General features: G+C 52.2%; 1 protein-coding gene across 4 annotated transcripts in view; it reads right to left on the bottom strand.

The window, feature by feature from the left end:
* ARHGEF10L (Rho guanine nucleotide exchange factor 10 like) overlaps window positions 1–21,067 on the bottom strand; it is a 252,227-nt gene that overhangs the window by 144,665 nt on the left and 86,495 nt on the right. For all 4 annotated transcript variants that reach the window (XM_063942112.1, XM_063942111.1, XM_063942110.1 and 1 more), the window contains exon 2: window positions 15,067–15,126. In XM_063942112.1, coding sequence (XP_063798182.1) covers window positions 15,067–15,109 — 43 coding nt within the window. In that variant the 5' untranslated portion in view covers window positions 15,110–15,126. The remainder of the gene's footprint in view (window positions 1–15,066; window positions 15,127–21,067) is intronic.

Here is a 21,067-nt window from a genome sequence, read left to right as displayed (position 1 = left end):
CAGAGGGGGCTATAACACGCACACAGAGGGGACTATAACACGCACACAGAGGGGCCTATAACACGCATACAGAGGGGGGACTATAACACGCACACAGAGGGGCGACTATAACACGCACACAGAGGGGGCTATAACACACACACACAGAGGGGGCTATAACACACACAGAGGGGGACTATAACACGCACACAGAGGGGGCTATAACACGCACACAGAGGGGACTATAACACGCACACAGAGGGGACTATAACACGCATACAGAGGGGCGACTATAACACGCACACAGAGGGGCGACTATAACACGCACACAGAGGGGGCTATAACACACACACAGAGGGGGCTATAACACGCACACAGAGGGGGGACTATAACACGCACACAAAGGGGCGACTATAACACGCACACAGAGGGGCGACTATAACACGCACACAGAGGGGCGACTATAACACGCACACAGAGGGGCGACTATAACACGCACACAGAGGGGGCTATAACACGCACATAGAGGGGGCTATAACACGCACAGAGAGGGGACTATAACACGCATACAGAGGGGGGACTATAACACGCACACAGAGGGGGGACTACAACACGCACACAGAGGTGGCTATAACACGCACACAGAGGGGGCTATAACACGCACACAGAGGGGGGACTATAACACGCACACAGAGGGGGCTATAACACGCACACAGAGGGGACTATAACACGCATACAGAGTGGGGACTATAACACGCACACAGAGGGGGGACTATAACACGCACACAGAGGGGCGACTATAACACGCACACAGAGGTGGCTATAACACACACAAAGAGGGGGCTATAACACGCACACAGAGGGGGGACTATAACACGCACACAGAGGGGCGACTATAACACGCACACAGAGGTGGCTATAACACACACACAGAGGGGGCTATAACACACACACAGTGGGGGACTATAACACACACACAGAGGGGGACTATAACACGCACACAGAGGAGGACTACAACACATACATAAGGGGACTATAACATGCACACAGAGGGGGCTATAACACGCACACAGAGGGGGACTATAACACACACACACAGAGGGGGACTATCACACGCACACAGAGGAGGCTATAACACACACACAGAGGGGGGACTAAAGCACACACAGAGGGGACTATAACACATACAGAAGGGGACTATAACACGCACACAGAGGAGGACTATAACACACACACAGAGGAGGACTATAACACGCATACAGAAGGGGACTATAACATACATACAGAAGGGGACTATAACACGCACACAGAGGACTATAACACGCACACAGAGGGGGGACTATAGCACACACACAGAGGGGACTATAACACACATAGAGAAGGGGACTATAACACGTACACAGAGAGGCTATAACACGCACACAGAGGAGGCTATAACACACACACAGAGGGGGGACTATAGCACACACACAGAGGGGACTATAACACACATACAGAAGGGGACTATAACACGCACACAGAGAGGCTATAACACGCACACAGGGGGGGACTATAACACACATACAGAAGGGGACTATAACACGCACACAGAGAGGCTATAACACGCACACAGAGGGGGGCTATAACATGCACACAGAGGGGGCTATAACATGCACACAGAGGGGGACTATAACACACATACAGAAGGGGACTATAACACGCACACAGAGAGGCTATAACACGCACACAGAGGAGGACTATAACATGCACACAGAGGGGGACTATAACATGCACACAGAGGGGGACTATAACGCGTACACAGAGGAGGACTGTAACACGCACACAGAGGGGACTATAACGCGTACACAGAGGGGGACTGTAATACACACACATAGGTACACTCAGGCTACATACTGTATAATACAGACAGGATGCAATAATCGGGGTACAGGGGCACACACAGAACACTCAGGATGCAGGAAGCTACACTCGGGGTACAGGGGCACACACAGAACACTCAGGATGCAGGAAGCTACACTCGGGATACAGGGGTACACTACACATTATACACTGGGGATGCAGGAAGCTACACTCGGGGTACAGGGGTACACTACACATTATACACTGGGGATGCAGGAAGCTACACTCGGGGTACAGGGGTACACTACACATTATACACTGGGGATGCAGGAAGCTACACTCGGGGTACAGGGATACACTACACATTATACACTGGGGATGCAGGAAGCTACACTCGGGGTACAGGGGTACACTACACATTATACACTGGGGATGCAGGAAGCTACACTCGGGGTACAGGGGTACACTACACATTATACACTGGGGATGCAGGAAGCTACACTCGGGGTACAGGGGTACACTACACATTATACACTGGGGATGCAGGAAGCTACACTCGGGGTACACTACACATTATACACTGGGGATGCAGGAAGCTACACTCGGGGTACAGGGGTACACTACACATTATACACTGGGGATGCAGGAAGCTACACTCGGGGTACAGGGGTACACTACACATTATACACTGGGGATGCAGGAAGCTACACCCGGGGTACAGGGGTACACTACACATTATACACTGGGGATGCAGGAAGCTACACTCGGGGTACAGGGGTACACTACACATTATAAACTGGGGATGCAGGAAGCTACACCCGGGGTACAGGGGTACACTACACATTATACACTGGGGATGCTGGAAGCTACACTCGGGGTACAGGGGTACACTACACATTATACACTGGGGATGCTGGAAGCTACACTCGGGGTACACTACACATTATACACTGGGGATGCAGGAAGCTACACTCGGGGTACAGGGGTACACTACACATTATACACTGGGGATGCAGGAAGCTACACTCGGGGTACACTACACATTATACACTGGGGATGCAGGAAGCTACACTCGGGGTACAGGGGTACACTACACATTATACACTGGGGATGCAGGAAGCTACACTCGGGGTACAGGGGTACACTACACATTATACACTGGGGATGCAGGAAGCTACACCCGGGGTACAGGGGTACACTACACATTATACACTGGGGATGCAGGAAGCTACACCCGGGGTACAGGGGTACACTACACATTATACACTGGGGATGCAGGAAGCTACACCCGGGGTACAGGGGTACACTACACATTATACACTGGGGATGCAGGAAGCTACACCCGTGGTGCAGGGGTACACTACACATTATACACTGGGGATGCAGGAAGCTACACTCGGGGTACAGGGGTACACTACACATTATACACTGGGGATGCAGGAAGCTACACTCGGGGTACAGGGGTACACTACACATTATACACTGGGGATGCAGGAAGCTACACTCGGGGTACACTACACATTATACACTGGGGATGCAGTAAGCTACACTCGGGGTACAGGGGTACACTACACATTATACACTGGGGATGCAGTAAGCTACACTCGGGGTACAGGGGTACACTACACATTATACACTGGGGATGCAGTAAGCTACACTCGGGGTACAGGGGTACACTACACATTATACACTGGGGATGCAGGAAGTTACACTAGGGGTACACTACACATTATACACTGGGGATGCAGGAAGCTACACTCGGGGTACACTACACATTATACACTGGGGATGCAGGAAGCTACACTCGGGGTACAGGGGTACACTACACATTATACACTGGGGATGCAGGAAGCTACACTCGGGGTACAGGGGTACACTACACATTATACACTGGGGATGCAGGAAGCTACACTCGGGGTACACTACACATTATACACTGGGGATGCAGGAAGCTACACTCGGGTTACAGGGGTACACTACACATTATACACTGGGGATGCAGGAAGCTACACTCGGGGTACAGGGGTACACTACACATTATACACTGGGGGTGCAGGACGCTACACTCGGGGTACAGGGGTACACTACACATTATACACTGGGGATGCAGGAAGCTACACTCGGGGTACAGGGGTACACTACACATTATACACTGGGGATGCAGGAAGCTACACTCGGGGTACAGGGGTACACTACACATTATACACTGGGGATGCAGGAAGCTACACTCGGGGTACAGGGGTACACTACACATTATACACTGGGGATGCAGGAAGCTACACTCGGGGTACAGGGGTACACTACACATTATACACTGGGGATGCAGGAAGCTACACTCGGGGTACAGGGGTACACTACACATTATACACTGGGGATGCAGGAAGCTACACTCGGGGTACAGGGGTACACTACACATACACTGGGGATGCAGGAAGCTACACTCGGGGTACACTACACATTATACACTGGGGATGCAGGAAGCTACACTCGGGGTACACTACACATTATACACTGGGGATGCAGGAAGCTACACTCGGGGTACAGGGGTACACTACACATTATACACTGGGGATGCAGGAAGCTACACTCGGGGTACAGGGGTACACTACACATTATACACTGGGGATGCAGGAAGCTACACTCGGGGTACAGGAGTACACTACACATTATACACTGAGGATGCAGGAAGCTACACTCGTGGTACAGGGGTACACTACACATTATACACTGGGGATGCAGGAAGCTACACTCGGGGTACAGGGGTACACTACACATTATACACTGGGGATGCAGGAAGCTACACCCGGGGTACAGGGGTACACTACACATTATACACTGGGGATGCAGGAAGATACACTCGGGGTACACTACACATTATACACTGGGGATGCAGGAAGCTACACTCGGGGTACAGGGGTACACTACACATTATACACTGGGGATGCAGGAAGCTACACTCGGGGTACAGGGGTACACTACACATTATACACTGGGGATGCGGGAAGCTACACTCGGGGTACAGGGGTACACTACACATTATACACTGGGGATGCAGGAAGCTACACTCGGGGTACAGGGGTACACTACACATTATACACTGGGGATGCAGGAAGCTACACTCGGGGTACAGGGGTACACTACACATTATACACTGGGGATGCAGGAAGTTACACTCGGGGTACAGGGGTACACTACACATTATACACTGGGGATGCAGGAAGCTACACTCGGGGTACAGGGGTACACTACACATTATACACTGGAGATGCAGGATATTACACCCGGGGTACAGGGGTACACTACACATTATACACTGGGGATGCAGGATATTACACCCGGGGTACAGGGGTACACTACACATTATACACTGGGGATGCAGGAAGTTACACTCGGGGTACAGGGGTACACTACACATTATACACTGGGGATGCAGGAAGCTACACTCGGGGTACAGGGGTACACTACACATTATACACTGGGGATGCAGGAAGCTACACTCGGGGTACAGTGGTGCACTACACATTATACACTGGGGATGCGGGAAGCTACACTCGGGGTACAGGGGTACACTACACATTATACACTGGGGATGCAGGAAGCTACACTCGGGGTACAGGGGTACACTACACATTATACACTGGGGATGCGGGAAGCTACACTCGGGGTACAGGGGTACACTACACATTATACACTGGGGATGCAGGAAGCTACACTCGGGGAACAGGGGTACACTACACATTATACACTGGGGATGCAGGAAGCTACACTCGGGGTACAGGGGTACACTACACATTATACACTGGGGATGCAGGAAGCTACACTCGGGGTACAGGGGTACTCTACACATTATACACTGGGGATGCAGGAAGCTACACTCGGGGTACAGGGGTACACTACACATTATACACTGGGGATGCAGTAAGCTACACTCGGGGTACAGGGGTACACTACACATTATACACTGGGGATGCAGGAAGTTACACTAGGGGTACACTACACATTATACACTGGGGATGCAGGAAGCTACACTCGGGGTACACTACACATTATACACTGGGGATGCAGGAAGCTACACTCGGGGTACAGGGGTACACTACACATTATACACTGGGGATGCAGGAAGCTACACTCGGGGTACAGGGGTACACTACACATTATACACTGGGGATGCAGGAAGCTACACTCGGGGAACAGGGGTACACTACACATTATACACTGGGGATGCAGGAAGCTACACTCGGGGTACACTACACATTATACACTGGGGATGCAGGAAGCTACACTCGGGGTACAGGGGTACACTACACATTATACACTGGGGATGCGGGAAGCTACACTCGGGGAACAGGGGTACACTACACATTATACACTGGGGATGCAGGAAGCTACACTCGGGGTACACTACACATTATACACTGGGGATGCAGGAAGCTACACTCGGGGTACAGGGGTACACTACACATTATACACTGGGGATGCAGGAAGCTACACTCGGGGTACAGGGGTACACTACACATTATACACTGGGGATGCGGGAAGCTACACTCGGGGTACAGGGGTACACTACACATTATACACTGGGGATGCAGGATATTACACCCGGGGTACAGGGGTACACTACACATTATACACTGGGGATGCAGGAAGCTACACTCGGGGTACACTACACATTATACACTGGGGATGCAGGAAGCTACACTCGGGGTACAGGGATACACTACACATTATACACTGGGGATGCAGGAAGCTACACTCGGGGTACAGGGGTACACTACACATTATACACTGGGGATGTAGGAAGCTTCACTCGGGGTACAGGGGTACACTACACATTATACACTGGGGATGCGGGAAGCTACACTCGGGGTACAGGGGTACACTACACATTATACACTGGGGATGCAGGAAGCTACACTCGGGGTACAGGGGTACACTACACATTATACACTGGGGATGCAGGAAGCTACACTCGGGGTACAGGGGTACACTACACATTATACACTGGGGATGCAGGAAGCTACACTCGGGGTACAGGGGTACACTACACATTATACACTGGGGATGCAGGAAGCTACACTCGGGGTACAGGGGTACACTACACATTATACACTGGGGATGCAGGAAGCTACACTCGGGGTACAGGGGTACACTACACATTATACACTGGGGATGCAGGAAGCTACACTCGGGGTACAGGGGTACACTACACATTATACACTGGGGATGCAGGAAGCTACACTCGGGGTACAGGGGTACACTACACATTATACACTGGGGATGCAGGAAGCTACACTCGGGGTACAGGGGTACACTACACATTATACACTGGGGATGCAGGAAGCTACACTCGGGGTACAGGGGTACACTACACATTATACACTGGGGATGCAGGAAGCTACACTCGGGGTACAGGGGTACACTACACATTATACACTGGGGATGCAGGAAGCTACACTCGGGGTACAGGGGTACACTACACATTATACACTGGGGATGCAGGAAGCTACACTCGGGGTACAGGGGTACACTACACATTATACACTGGGGATGCAGGAAGCTACACTCGGGGTACAGGGGTACACTACACATTATACACTGGGGATGCAGGAAGCTACACCCGGGGTACAGGGGTACACTACACATTATACACTGGGGATGCAGGAAGCTACACTCGGGGTACAGGGGTACACTACACATTATACACTGGGGATGCAGGAAGCTACACCCGGGGTACAGGGGTACACTACACATTATACACTGGGGATGCAGGAAGCTACACCCGGGGTACAGAGGTACACTACACATTATACACTGGGGATGCAGGAAGCTACACTCGGGGTACAGGGGTACACTACACATTATACACTGGGGATGCAGGAAGCTACACTCGGGGTACAGGGGTACACTACACATTATACACTGGGGATGCAGGAAGCTACACTCGGGGTACAGGGGTACACTACACATTATACACTGGAGATGCAGGAAGCTACACTCGGGGTACAGGGGTACACTACACATTATACACTGGGGATGCAGGAAGCTACACTCGGGGTACAGGGGTACACTACACATTATACACTGGGGATGCAGGAAGCTACACTCGGGGTACAGGGGTACACTACACATTATACACTGGGGATGCAGGAAGCTACACTCGGGGTACAGGGGTACACTACACATTATACACTGGGGATGCAGGAAGCTACACTCGGGGTACAGGGGTACACTACACATTATACACTGGGGATGCAGGAAGCTACACTCGGGGTACAGGGGTACACTACACATTATACACTGGGGATGCAGGAAGCTACACTCGGGGTACAGGGGTACACTACACATTATACACTGGGGATGCAGGAAGCTACACTCGGGGTACAGGGGTACACTACACATTATACACTGGGGATGCAGGTAGCTACACTCGGGGTACAGGGGTACACTACACATTATACACTGGGGATGCAGGAAGCTACACTCGGGGTACAGGAGTACACTACACATTATACACTGGGGATGCAGGAAGCTACACTCGCGGTACAGGGGTACACTACACATTATACACTGGGGATGCAGGAAGCTACACTCGGGGTACAGGGGTACACTACACATTATACACTGGGGATGCAGGTAGCTACACTCGGGGTACAGGGGTACACTACACATTATACACTGGGGATGCAGGAAGCTACACTCGGGGTACAGGAGTACACTACACATTATACACTGGGGATGCAGGAAGCTACACTCGGGGTACAGGGGTACACTACACATTATACACTGGGGATGCAGGAAGCTACACTCGGGGTACAGGGGTACACTACACATTATACACTGGGGATGCAGGAAGCTACACTCGGGGTACAGGGGTACACTACACATTATACACTGGGGATGCAGGAAGCTACACTCGGGGTACAGGGGTACACTACACATTATACACTGGGGATGCAGGTAGCTACACTCGGGGTACAGGGGTACACTACACATTATACACTGGGGATGCAGGAAGCTACACTCGGGGTACAGGAGTACACTACACATTATACACTGGGGATGCAGGAAGCTACACTCGGGGTACAGGGTTACACTACACATTATACACTGGGGATGCAGGAAGCTACACCCGGGGTACAGGGGTACACTACACATTATACACTGGGGATGCAGGAAGCTACACTCGGGGTACAGGGGTACACTACACATTATACACTGGGGATGCAGGAAGCTACACTCGGGGTACAGGGGTACACTACACATTATACACTGGGGATGCAGGAAGTTACACTCGGGGTACAGGGGTACACTACACATTATACACTGGGGATGCAGGAAGCTACACTCGGGGTACAGGAGTACACTACACATTATACACTGGGGATGCAGGAAGCTACACTCGGGGTACAGGGGTACACTACACATTATACACTGGGGATGCAGGAAGCTACACCCGGGGTACAGGGGTACACTACACATTATACACTGGGGATGCAGGAAGCTACACTCGGGGTACAGGGGTACACTACACATTATACACTGGGGATGCAGGAAGCTACACTCGAGTACAGGGGTACACTACACATTATACACTGGGGATGCAGGAAGCTACACTCGGGGTACAGGAGTACACTACACATTATACACTGGGGATGCAGGAAGCTACACTCGGGGTACAGGGGTACACTACACATTATACACTGGGGATGCAGGAAGCTACACCCGGGGTACAGGGGTACACTACACATTATACACTGGGGATGCAGGAAGCTACACTCGAGTACAGGGGTACACTACACATTATACACTGGGGATGCAGGAAGCTACACTCGGGGTACAGGAGTACACTACACATTGGCCCTCATTCCGAGTTGTTCGCTCGCAAGGCGAATGTAGCAGAGTTACACACGCTAAGCCGCCGCCTACTGGGAGTGAATCTTAGCTTCTTAAAATTGCGACCGACGTACGCGCAATATTGCGATTACAAACGAGTTAGCAGTTTCAGAGTAGCTCCAGACTTACTCTGCCTGTGCGATCATTTCAGTGCTTGTCGTTCCTGGTTGACGTCACAAACACACCCAGCGTTCGCCCAGGCACTCCCACCGTTTCCCCGGCCACTCCTGCGTTTTTTCCGGAAACGGTAGCGTTTTCAGCCACACGCCCCTGAAACGCCGTGTATCCGCCCAGTAACACCCATTTCCTGTCAATCACATTACGATCGCCGGAGCGAAGAAAAAGCCGTGAGTAAAAATACTTTCTTCATAGTAAAGTTACTTGGCGCAGTCGCAGTGCGAACATTGCGCATGCGTACTAAGCGGATTTTCACTGCGATGCGATGAAAAATACCGAGCGAACAACTCGGAATGAGGGCCATTATACACTGGGGATGCAGGAAGCTACACTCGGGGTACAGGGGTACACTACACATTATACACTGGGGATGCAGGAAGCTACACCCGGGGTACAGGGGTACACTACACATTATACACTGGGGATGCAGGAAGCTACACTCGGGGTACAGGGGTACACTACACATTATACACTGGGGATGCAGGAAGCTACACTCGAGTACAGTGGTACACTACATATTATATACTGGGGATGCCATAAGCTACACTCGGGGTACAGGGGTACACTACACATTATACACTGGGGATGCAGGAAGCTACACTCGGGGTACAGGGGTACACTACACATTATACACTGGGGATGCAGGAAGCTACACTCGGGGTACAGGGATACACTACACATTATACACTGGGGATGCAGTAAGCTACACTCGGGGTACAGGGGTACACTACACATTATACACTGGGGATGCAGGAAGCTACACTCGGGGTACAGGGGTACACTACACATTATACACTGGGGATGCAGGAAGCTACACTCGGGGTACAGGGGTACACTACACATTATACACTGGGGATGCAGGAAGCTACACTCGGGGTACAGGGGTACACTACACATTATACACTGGGGATGCAGGAAGCTACACTCGGGGTACAGGGGTACACTACACATTATACACTGGGGATGCAGGAAGCCACACTCGGGGTACAGGGGTACACTACACATTATACACTGGGGATGCAGGAAGCTACACCCGGGGTACAGGGGTACACTACACATTATACACTGGGGATGCAGGAAGCTACACTCGGGGTACAGGGGTACACTACACATTATACACTGGGGATGCAGGAAGCTACACTCGGGGTACAGGGGTACACTACACATTATACACTGGGGATGCAGGAAGCTACACCCGGGGTACAGAGGTACACTACACATTATACACTGGGGATGCAGGAAGCTACACTCGGGGTACAGGGGTACACTACACATTATACACTGGGGATGCAGGAAGCTACACTCGGGGTACAGGGGTACACTACACATTATACACTGGGGATGCAGGAAGCTACACTCGGGGTACAGGGGTACACTACACATTATACACTGGGGATGCAGGAAGCTACACTCGGGGTACAGGGGTACACTACACATTATACACTGGGGATGCAGGAAGCTACACTCGGGGTACAGGGGTACACTACACATTATACACTGGGGATGCAGGAAGCTACACTCGGGGTACAGGGGTACACTACACATTATACACTGGGGATGCAGGAAGCTACACTCGGGGTACAGGGGTACACTACACATTATACACTGGGGATGCAGGAAGCTACACTCGGGGTACAGGGGTACACTACACATTATACACTGGGGATGCAGGATGCTACACTCGGGGTACAGGGGTACACTACACATTATACACTGGGGATGCAGGAAGCTACACTCGGGGTACAGGGGTACACTACACATTATACACTGGGGATGCAGGAAGCTACACTCGGGGTACAGGGGTACACTACACATACACTGGGGATGCAGGAAGCTACACTCGGGGTACAGGGGTACACTACACATTATACACTGGGGATGCGGGAAGCTACACTCGGGGTACAGGGGTACACTACACATTATACACTGGGGATGCGGGAAGCTACACTCGGGGTACAGGGGTACACTACACATTATACACTGGGGATGCGGGAAGCTACACTCGGGGTACAGGGGTACACTACACATTATACACTGGGGATGCGGGAAGCTACACTCGGGGTACAGGGGTACACTACACATTATACACTGGGGATGCGGGAAGCTACACTCGGGGTACAGGGGTACACTACACATTATACACTGGGGATGCGGGAAGCTACACTCGGGGTACAGGGGTACACTACACATTATACACTGGGGATGCAGGAAGCTACACTCGGGGTACAGGGGTACACTACACATTATACACTGGGGATGCAGGAAGCTACACTCGGGGTACAGGGGTACACTACACATACACTGGGGATGCAGGAAGCTACACTCGGGGTACAGGGGTACACTACACATTATACACTGGGGATGCAGGAAGCTACACTCGGGGTACACTACACATTATACACTGGGGATGCAGGAAGCTACACTCGGGGTACAGGGGTACACTACACATTATACACTGGGGATGCAGGAAGCTACACTCGGGGTACAGAGGTACACTACACATTATACACTGGGGATGCAGGAAGCTACACTCGGGGTACAGGGGTACACTACACATTATACACTGGAGATGCAGGAAGCTACACTCGGGGTACAGGGGTACACTACACATTATACACTGGGGATGCAGGAAGCTACACTCGGGGTACAGGGGTACACTACACATACACTGGGGATGCAGGAAGCTACACTCGGGGTACAGGGGTACACTACACATTATACACTGGGGATGCAGGAAGCTACACTCGGGGTACAGGGGTACACTACACATTATACACTGGGGATGCAGGAAGCTACACTCGGGGTACAGGGGTACACTACACATTATACACTGGGGATGCAGGAAGCTACACTCGGGGTACAGGGGTACACTACACATACACTGGGGATGCAGGAAGCTACACTCGGGGTACAGGGGTACACTACACATTATACACTGGGGATGCAGGAAGCTACACTCGGGGTACAGGGGTACACTACACATTATACACTGGGGATGCAGGAAGCTACACTCGGGGTACAGAGGTACACTACACATTATACACTGGGGATGCAGGAAGCTACACTCGGGGTACAGGGGTACACTACACATTATACACTGGAGATGCAGGAAGCTACACTCGGGGTACAGGGGTACACTACACATTATACACTGGGGATGCAGGAAGCTACACTCGGGGTACAGGGGTACACTACATATTATACACTGGGGATGCAGGAAGCTACACTCGGGGTACAGGGGTACACTACACATACACTGGGGATGCAGGAAGCTACACTCGGGGTACAGGGGTACACTACACATTATACACTGGGGATGCAGGAAGCTACACTCGGGGTACAGGGGTACACTACACATTATACACTGGGGATGCAGGAAGCTACACTCGGGGTACAGGGGTACACTACACATTATACACTGGGGATGCAGGAAGCTACACTCGGGGTACAGGGGTACACTACACATTATACACTGGGGATGCAGGAAGCTACACTCGGGGTACAGGGGCACACTACACATTATACACTGGGGATGCAGGAAGCTACACTCGGGGTACAGGGGTACACTACACATTATACACTGGGGAAGCAGGAAGCTACACTCGGGGTACAGGGGTACACTACACATTATACACTGGGGATGCAGGAAGCTACACTCGGGGTACAGGGGTACACTACACATTATACACTGGGGATGCAGGAAGCTACACTCGGGGTACAGGGGTACACTACACATTATACACTGGGGATGCAGGAAGCTACACCCGGGGTACAGGGGTACACTACACATTATACACTGGGGATGCAGGAAGATACACTCGGGGTACAGGGGTACACTACACATTATACACTGGGGATGCAGGTAGCTACTCTCGGGGTACAGGGGTACACTACACATTATACACTGGGGATGCAGGAAGCTACACTCGGGGTACAGGAGTACACTACACATTATACACTGGGGATGCAGGAAGCTACACTCGGGGTACAGGGGTACACTACACATTATACACTGGGGATGCAGGAAGCTACACCCGGGGTACAGGGGTACACTACACATTATACACTGGGGATGCAGGAAGCTACACTCGGGGTACAGGGGTACACTACACATTATACACTGGGGATGCAGGAAGCTACACTCGGGGTACAAGGGTACACTACACATTATACACTGGGGATGCAGGTAGCTACACTCGGGGTACAGGGGTACACTACACATTATACACTGGGGATGCAGGAAGCTACACTCGGGGTACAGGAGTACACTACACATTATACACTGGGGATGCAGGAAGCTACACCCGGGGTACAGGGGTACACTACACATTATACACTGGGGATGCAGGAAGCTACACTCGGGGTACAGGGGTACACTACACATTATACACTGGGGATGCAGGAAGTTACACTCGGGGTACAGAGGTACACTACACATTATACACTGGGGATGTAGGAAGCTACACTCGGGGTACAGGGGTACACTACACATTATACACTGGGGATGCAGGAAGCTACACTCGGGGTACAGGGGTACACTACACATTATACACTGGGGATGCAGGAAGCTACACTCGGGGTACAGGGGTACACTACACATTATACACTGGGGATGCAGGAAGCTACACTCGGGGTACAGGGGTACACTACACATTATACACTGGGGATGCAGGATATTACACCCGGGGTACAGGGGTACACTACACATTATACACTGGGGATGCAGGAAGTTACACTCGGGGTACAGGGGTACACTACACATTATACACTGGGGATGCAGGAAGCTACACTCGGGGTACAGGAGTACACTACACATTATACACTGGGGATGCAGGAAGCTACACTCGGGGTACAGGGGTACACTACACATTATACACTGGGGATGCAAGAAGCTACACCCGGGGTACAGGGGTACACTACACATTATACACTGGGGATGCAGGAAGATACACTCGGGGTACAGGGGTACACTACACATTATACACTGGGGATGCAGGAAGCTACACTCGGGGTACAGGGGTACACTACACATTATACACTGGGGATGCAGGAAGCTACACCCGGGGTACACATAGCACTAATCAGGTAGGTTAGAGGACACCGTCTGCCCTGGGTTAGTGAGCGGCACACTTGGGGTGTTAGTACGGGGAAGGTAAGAGCTCTGGCGGGGTACAGTACCTAGTGCATGGAAGAGAAACCGGGAGCCCTCAGCAGAATCCATCTCTCCTGTGGATGAACCTGAAACACATGGACATACTAAGCACTTCCCCTTACCCATGCCTCATATCCCTCCATAGAGGTGCCCACCCCAGGGAACCTGCCCCTCACCTTCCTGCTCCTGACACCAGCTTCCTGCCCATGTAAGAAGCAGACCCAGCGACAGGTGACAGACGGTGACACATAACCTGGCAGCTCTCTCATATACACACCTGTAATAATATTATATGGCACCTCACTGACACACATCACAGGTAGAGCGAGCGGGCAACACCCAGACGTCACCGCTCCTCCCTGACACCAGCCCTCAGACACGGACATCAGGCTTCAGGTATGTCCTCTATAGCAATCCGGCCTCATACACTGAAACAGCCGCTGGTAACGTCTACACCAGTGTGACCGACATACAACCGCCGCGCTGGACTGGCCATTCTGCTGGACACTGGCGTCCTTGTATACTGCGGCCTCTGTAACACCTCTTGGCGTGACAGGTCCTTACAAAGAACGATGTAGTTTCACACAGGGTCTAGCGAAGCTTTTCAGTCGCACTGCTGGCCGCAGAGTGGGCGTTTCTGAGTGTCAACTGACCGTTTTCAGGGAGTGTTTAAAAAAACGCAGGCGTGGCTGGGCGAACGCAGGGCGTGTTCGTGGCGTCAAAACAGGAACTGAACAGTCTGAAGCTACTCTGAAACTGCACCAAATTATTTTGTAGCCGCTCTGCGATCCTTCAGTTTGCACTTCTGCTAAGCTAAAATACACTCCCAGTGGGCGGAGGCATAGCTTTTGCACGGCTGCTAAAAACTGCTAGCGAGCGATCAACTCAGAATGACCACCGTAAAATGATAAACTGTTATTAGAGAAACCACTGTAACTGTTTTATCGCAGCATAAACGTATTATTCTGATCAATAAAGTACGTACATTCGGGGGTTCATATATCTGCAACCAATTGGGGCAATTCCCCGTTTTGCCGATGACTGGGTCAGGTCGTTGGCAAAATCCAGCATGTCGGCAAATCTCAATTCCACCCCAAAATGGGTCAGGGATTTTTGACATTTACATATATATCACATTTGGCCCTTAGTGTGGCATTGGAAATCTGCCCTTCCCTTTATTGGCTTCAAGTCTTGGGCGGTCCCGGGATCTGTGGGGGAGTGGCCGTTGGAGAGGCTTGGCCACACCCCATCGCTTTATACACTAATGTGAAGTGTGCACATCGAGCGCCTTTATTGTGGCATCATGCGGGAGGGAAATCTATATGGATTTTAGGATTCCGTGAGTATCCCGCCCTCCTATATCATACTACATGTCCCCTATTTGCTTAACACATCCATGTATTGCCCGCCTCGTACACAGTTATTTATGTAGTGCATACAAGATGGCAGCCTATATTGTAAGATGGCCGCCTCGCTTGGTAAACTTGTGGGTAAGATGAGCAGTGCATGGATCGGATGATATAGTAAGGATTGTATATCACGCTCTAGTATTCTGTATTTCCCCCATTATGCGGCATCTCGTCCAGGCATTACCTATTCCGCCCAGCTTGACCTATGTAGTGTACCTAAGATGGCCGCCTCACTTGGTACCTTCATGGGCAGGATTGAACAACTGATGACCTAAAATGGCTGCTTTACCTCTGTATTATGGCCATGGTTTGTGTACGTTCTATAAAAGAAAAGTTCCTTGTGTCCCAAGCGAAATATAAATAAAATATAATTATTATTATTATTATTATTATAAAAGGTTGGGTCTGCTTACTAACTCACAGCCTCAGAGAATGCAGCACAACTTGTGTTACCCTAATTAGTAATTGAAAGTGTCCTCATTACCAACATCCAGGGCAGCACCAACAGTAACTATGGATCTGACGCGTTTCACTGGAATAGGAGACTTGGGATTATGTGGGTGACCTCCCCGTCTCCTACAACAGTCACTATTCCCACCCTGCTGCCATCTGAATCACCGGGATCTGTGTGTACTGCAAATACTTCATGAATGTTTAATCTGGTAACAATCCTCGGGCAATAAAAATATAGGTTTGAAACAAGATTTATGCGTTGTGTCTGTGCGCTCCTTACTACACCATGCCACACAAACCCCAAGTCCTGCCGCATCGCTCATTCTGCAAAGGATCAATGAATGGAAACGTTGCAGGTTGTACAGTGAATGATGAGTTACACCCCCCAGGACGCTTGTGACTCCCAACAGACTCAGAAATAACCAGATAAACGCACATGGGCTTATCCACTTTATCTCTCTCTACGGTTTTTGATACATTTCCCCCATAATAGGATGCCTTATGGTGTAATAACAACATGTAACATTCACTGAAGTCCACACCTGCCCCATGTTACTGCCCACACCTGTCCCATGTTACGCCCACACCTATCCCATGTTACTGCCCACACCTGCCCATGTTATTGCCCACACCTGCCCCATGTTACTGCCCACACCTGCCCCATGTTACTGACCACACCTGCCCCATGGTATGCCCACACCTGCCCCATGCTACTGACCACACCTGCTCGATGTTACTGCCCACACCTGCCCCATGTTACTGCCCACACCTGCTCCATATTACTGCCCACACATGCCCCATGTTACTGCCCACACTTGCTCCATGTTACTGCCCACACCTGTCCCATGTTACTGCCCACACCTGCCTCATGTTACTGCCCACACCTGCCCCATGGTATGCCCACACCTGCCCCATGTTACGGACCACACCTGTCCCATGTTGCTGCCCACACCTGCCCCATGTTACTGCCCACACCTGTCCCATGTTACGCCCACACCTATCCCATGTTACTGCCCACACCTGCCCCATGTTACTGCCCACACCTGCCCCATGTTACTGCCCACACCTGCCCCATGTTACTGCCCACACCTGCCCCATGGTATGCCCACACCTGCCCCATGCTACTGACCACACCTGCCTGATGTTATTGCCCACACCTGCTCGATGTTACTGCCCACACCTGCCCCATGTTACTGCCCACACCTGCTCCATATTACTGCCCACACATGCCCCATGTTACTGCCCACACCTGCTCCATGTTACTGCCCACACCTGTCCCATGTTACTGCCCACACCTGCCTCGTGTTACTGCCCACACCTGCCCCATGGTATGCCCACACCTGCCCCATGTTACGGACCACACCTGTCCCATGTTGCTGCCCACACCTGCCCCATGTTACTGCCCACACCTGCCCCATGTTACTGCCCACACCGGCCCATGTTACTACCCACAGCTGCCCCATTTACTGTCCACACCTGTCCCATGTTATGCCCACACCTGCCCCATGTTACTGCCCACACCTGTCCCATGTTACTGCCCACACCTGCCCCATGTTACTGCCCACACCTGCCCCATGTTACTGCCCACACCTGTCCGATGTTACTGCCCACACCTGCCTCATGTTACTGCCCACACCTGCCCCATGTTACTGCCCACACCTGCCCCATGTTACTGCCCACACCTGCCCCATGTTACTGCCCACACCTGCCTCATGTTACTGACCACACCTGCCCCATGTTACTGTCCACACCTGCCCCATGTTACTGCCCACACCTGCCCCATGCTACTGCCCCCACCTGCCTCATGTTACTGACCACACCTGCCTCATGTTACTGCCCACACCTGCCCCATACTGACCACACCTGTCCCATGTTACTGCCCACAACTGTCCGATGTTACTGCTCACACCTACCCCATGTTACTGACCACACCTATCCCATGTTACTGCCCACACCTGTCCCATGTTACTGCCCCCACCTGCCTCATGTTACTGACCACACCTGCCTCATGTTACTGACCACACCTGCCTCATGTTACTGACCACACCTGCCTCATGTTACTGACCACACCTGCCTCATGTTACCGCCCACACCTGTCCCATGTTACCGCCCACACCTGCCCCATGTCACCGCCCACACCTGCCCCATGTCACCGCCCACACCTGCCCCATGTTACTGCCCACACCTGTCCGATGTTACCACTCACACCTGCCCCATGTTACCGCCCACACCTGCCCCATGTTACCGCCCACACCTGCCCCATGTTACCGCCCCCACCTGCCCCATGTTACCGCCCACACCTGCCCCATGTTACCGCCCACACCTGTCCCATGTTACTGATCACACCTATCCCATGTTACTGACCACACCTATCCCATGTTACTGACCACACCTGCCCCATGTTACCGCCCACACCTGTCCCATGTTACTGATCACACCTATCCCATGTTACTGACCACACCTGCCCCATGTTACCGCCCACACCTGTCCCATGTTACTGATCACACCTATCCCATGTTACTGACCACACCTGCCCCATGTTACCGCCCACACCTGTCCCATGTTACTGATCACACCTATCCCATGTTACTGCCCACCCCTGCCCCATGTTACTGTGTAAACCTGTCCCATGTTACTGCCCACACCCGCCTCATGTTACTGCCCACACCTGCCCCATGTTACTGCCCACACCTGCCCCATGTTACTGCTCGCACCTGCCCATGTTACTGCCCGCACCTGCTTCATGTTACTGCCCGCACCTGCCCCATGTTACTGCCCACACCTGCCCCATGTTACTGCCCACACCTGCCCCATGTTACTGCCCACACCTGCCTCATGTTACTGCCCACACCCGCCCCATGTTACTGCCCACACCTGTCCGATGTTACTGCCCACACCTGCCTCATGTTACTGCCCACACTTGCCCCATGTTACTGCCCACACCTGCCTCATGTTACTGCCCACACCTGCCTCATGTTACTGCCCACACCTGCCCCATACTGACCACACCTGTCCCATGTTACTGCCCACACCTGCCCCATGTTACTGCCCCCACCTACCCCATGTTACTGACCATACCTGTCCCATGTTACTGCCAACACCTGTCCCATGTTACTGACCACACCTGTCCCATGTTACTGCCCACAACTGTCCCATGTTACTGCCCACACCTGCCTCATGTTACTGCCCACATCCGCCCCATGTTACTGCCCACACCTGTCCGATGTTACTGCCCACACCTGCCTCATGTTACTGCCCACACTTGCCCCATGTTACTGCCCACACCAGCCTCATGTTACTGCCCACACCTGCCTCATGTTACTGCCCACACCTGCCCCATACTGACCACACCTGTCCCATGTTACTGCCCACACCTGCCCCATGTTACTGCCCCCACCTACCCCATGTTACTGACCATACCTGTCCCATGTTACTGCCAACACCTGTCCCATGTTACTGACCACACCTGTCCCATGTTACTGCCCACAACTGTCCCATGTTACTGCCCACACCTGCCTCATGTTACTGCCCACACCTGCCTCATGTTACTGACCACACCTATCCCATGTTACTGACCACACCTATCCCATGTTACTGACCACACCTATCCCATGTTACTGCCCACACCTGCCCCATGTTACTGCCCACACCTGCCCCATGTTACTGCCCACACCTGCCCCATGTTACTCCTCACACCTGCCCATGTTACTGCCCACACCTGCCCATGTTACTGCCCGCACCTGCCCCATGTTACTGCCCACACCCGCCCCATGTTACTGCCCACACCCGCCTCATGTTACTGCCCACACCCGTCCGATGTTACTGCCCACACCCGTCCGATGTTACTGCCCACACCTGCCTCATGTTACTGCCCACACCTGCCCCATGTTACTGATCACACCTATCCCATGTTACTGACCACACCTGCCCCATGTTATGCCCACACCTGCCCCATGTTATGCCCACACCTGCCCCATGTTACCGCCCACACCTGCCCCATGTTACTGACCACACCTGCCCCCTGTTACCGCCCACACCTGCCCCATGTTACCGCCCACACCTGCCCCATGTTACCGCCCACACCCGCCCATGTTACCGCCCACACCAGCCCCATGTTACCGCCCACACCTGCCCCATGTTACCGCCCACACCTGCCCCATGTTAC

Source organism: Pseudophryne corroboree, chromosome 10, assembly GCF_028390025.1.
Source record: "Pseudophryne corroboree isolate aPseCor3 chromosome 10, aPseCor3.hap2, whole genome shotgun sequence".
In the NCBI taxonomy this organism is placed as follows: Eukaryota; Metazoa; Chordata; class Amphibia; order Anura; family Myobatrachidae; genus Pseudophryne; species Pseudophryne corroboree.
This window is presented reverse-complemented; position numbering and strand designations above follow the sequence as displayed.